The sequence below is a fragment of the Alosa alosa genome, chromosome 7, assembly GCF_017589495.1.
Source record: "Alosa alosa isolate M-15738 ecotype Scorff River chromosome 7, AALO_Geno_1.1, whole genome shotgun sequence".
Classification (NCBI taxonomy): Eukaryota; Metazoa; Chordata; class Actinopteri; order Clupeiformes; family Clupeidae; genus Alosa; species Alosa alosa.
Window position 1 is genome coordinate 2,091,672 of NC_063195.1, and position 2,500 is coordinate 2,094,171.

At 47.4% G+C, this 2,500-nt stretch overlaps 1 protein-coding gene across 1 annotated transcript in view; it reads right to left on the reverse strand.

Annotated features, from left to right (window-relative positions):
* Positions 1-2,500, reverse strand: part of pdia2 (protein disulfide isomerase family A, member 2) — a 28,420-nt gene that overhangs the window by 10,279 nt on the left and 15,641 nt on the right. The window contains 4 exon segments of the mRNA XM_048248104.1: positions 1-45; positions 366-563; positions 1,163-1,288; positions 2,395-2,500. The exon segment at positions 1-45 is cut by the window's left edge and continues 76 nt beyond it; the exon segment at positions 2,395-2,500 is cut by the window's right edge and continues 7 nt beyond it. Coding sequence (XP_048104061.1) covers positions 1-45; positions 366-563; positions 1,163-1,288; positions 2,395-2,500 — 475 coding nt within the window.

Consider the following 2,500-nt stretch of genomic DNA (forward strand, 5'->3'; position numbering starts at 1 on the left):
TTTCTGGTCCCAGTCCTCCGGAACCTCCTGGCTCATCATATGGGGCTGTGGGCACGTCAGAGGGCAAAGGTCACGAAAGGTCACATGGAATCAGAGGACAAAGGTCACGAAAGGTCACAAGGAGTCAGATGCCTTTTTCTGTTTATAACATACAAACACGCAGACAGATTATACACAAATGATAACACCTGAAATGTGACAAATGTGTGTGTGCGTATGTGTGTGTGTGTGTGTGTGTGTGTGTGTGTGTGTATATGTGTTTGTGTGTGTGTGTGTGTGTGTTTGAAAGTCATAATCTAAGGAGTGTGTGTGTGTGTATGTGTGCGTGTGTGTGTGTGAGTGTGTGTTGGGAGTTGACCTCTGACCTTGATGTCTCCGTCCAGCACGCCCTGGCAGAAAGACTTGAGTGTTTCCATGGTGATGTCGCCCCCTGTTGGTATGGCATATTTTTTCACCGTGTCGGTGTTGATGAGACGCACGGCCGGAGCGTCGCTCTCTGATAGGCCGAAGTACTTCATCACATGAGAGACCGCCCCATTCACATCAATCAGGATGAAGAGGACCTATGCACGCACGCACACACACACACACACGCGCACACAAAAACAGTACACACACACACACACACACACACACAAAAACAGTACACACACACAAACCACACACACACACACACACACACACACACACACACACACACACAGTACATACACACAAACACACACAGTACACACACACACACACAAAAACAGTACACACACACACACACACACACAAAAACAGTACACACACACACAGTACACACACACACACACACACACAAACACACACAGTACACACACACACACAAAAACAGTACACACACACACACACACACAAAAACAGTACACACACACAAACACACACAAACAGTACACACACACACACACACACACACACACACACAGTACACACACACACACACACACAAACAGTACACACACACGAACACGCACACACACACACAAGGTGACAACAAGAGAGAAAGAATGGTATGAGAGATCTAAGCAACAGTAGCTGGGTTTCCTGTCTGTGTGTGTGTGTGTGTGTGAGTGTATGTGTGTGTTCATCTCTTTGTGTGTGTCTGTGTGTGTGTATGGGTGTGTGTGTGAGTGAATCTCACCTTGCCCTTAAACATGCTGGCGACGTCTCTGTACTCGGAGAGCAATGCATTGTGGGTCTCCAGCGTGGTGTTGAGGAAAATCAGGATGTGGTTGTGGACCTTAGAGCCAAAGATCTTCTCAGCGTTCTACATACACACACACACAGACAATGAGGAGAGGAGGCATGTTGAGGAAAATCAGGATGTGGAGAGGAGAGGAGGAGAAGGGGAGAGAGGAGAGGAGGAGAAGAGGAGAGGAGGAGGAGAAGAGGAGAGGAGGAGGAGAGAAGAGGAGAGGAGGATGGCAGGAAGGTAAAGGAGGGGAGAAAAGGGAGGAAGGGAGGAAAGAGGAGAGGATGAGGGATAAGGGAGTAAGAGGAGGAGAGGACAGCAGACAGGGGAGATGAGATGGTCATGAGATGGTTATCGGATGACTATTATGGTATAGTTATGAGATGGTCGTGGGATGGTTATCGGACGGCTATTATGGTATAGTTATGAGATGGTCGTGGGATGGTTATCGGATGGCTATTATGGTATAGGTATGAGATGGTCGTGGGATGGTTATCGGGGATGGCTATTATGTAAGGGATAACGGCCGCCGAGGTGTCCTGTTATACAGAATTAATGGACGAATGCCACCGCCCGAAGCCATTAATTCCGTATAACTGGACACACCTCGAAGGCCGTTATCCCGCTTATCACCCGGTTGCCACTGTAAAGCAAAGGAAACATGCGGTTCCGTTTAAAAAAAGAAGCTCAAGTTCAGCTTGTTGTACAACTTTCGTTGGCCCTAAACAGCGATAGCATTCCATTGTTGCGAAGACTTCAACCGTCGTCCTACTATGGTTGTTATAGTTACCATTCATAAGCATTGATATGGAGCGGTGTCCTGTTATTCAGAATTAATAGCCAACCCACCAGCCAATCAGAAAAGTATTTCTTCTCTCCAGGTGATAAGGTATAGTTATGAGATGGTTGTGGGATGGTTATCGGATGACTATTATGGTATAGTTATGAGATGGTTGTGGGATTAGGAGATGGGAGATTAGGATTGCTCGCCAAAATCGTTGGCCAGGTCCAGTGTGTGTGTGTGTGTGTGTGTGTGTGTGTGTGTGTGAGGTGTGTGTGTGTGTGTGTGTAGTGTGTGTGTTTGTGTGTGTGTGTGTGTGTGTGTGTGTGTGTGTGTGTGTGTGTGAGAGTGTGTGTGTGTGTGTGTGTGTGTGTGTGTGTGTGTGTGTGTGAGAGGTCACCTGCTCGTTGAATTCGATGACCAGTTCCAGTGCGTTGTCTCTGATGAAAGTGACAACCTCATCTTTCTCAAGCTTCTCTGTGACTAGCAGGTCTGCACGCTTGTCA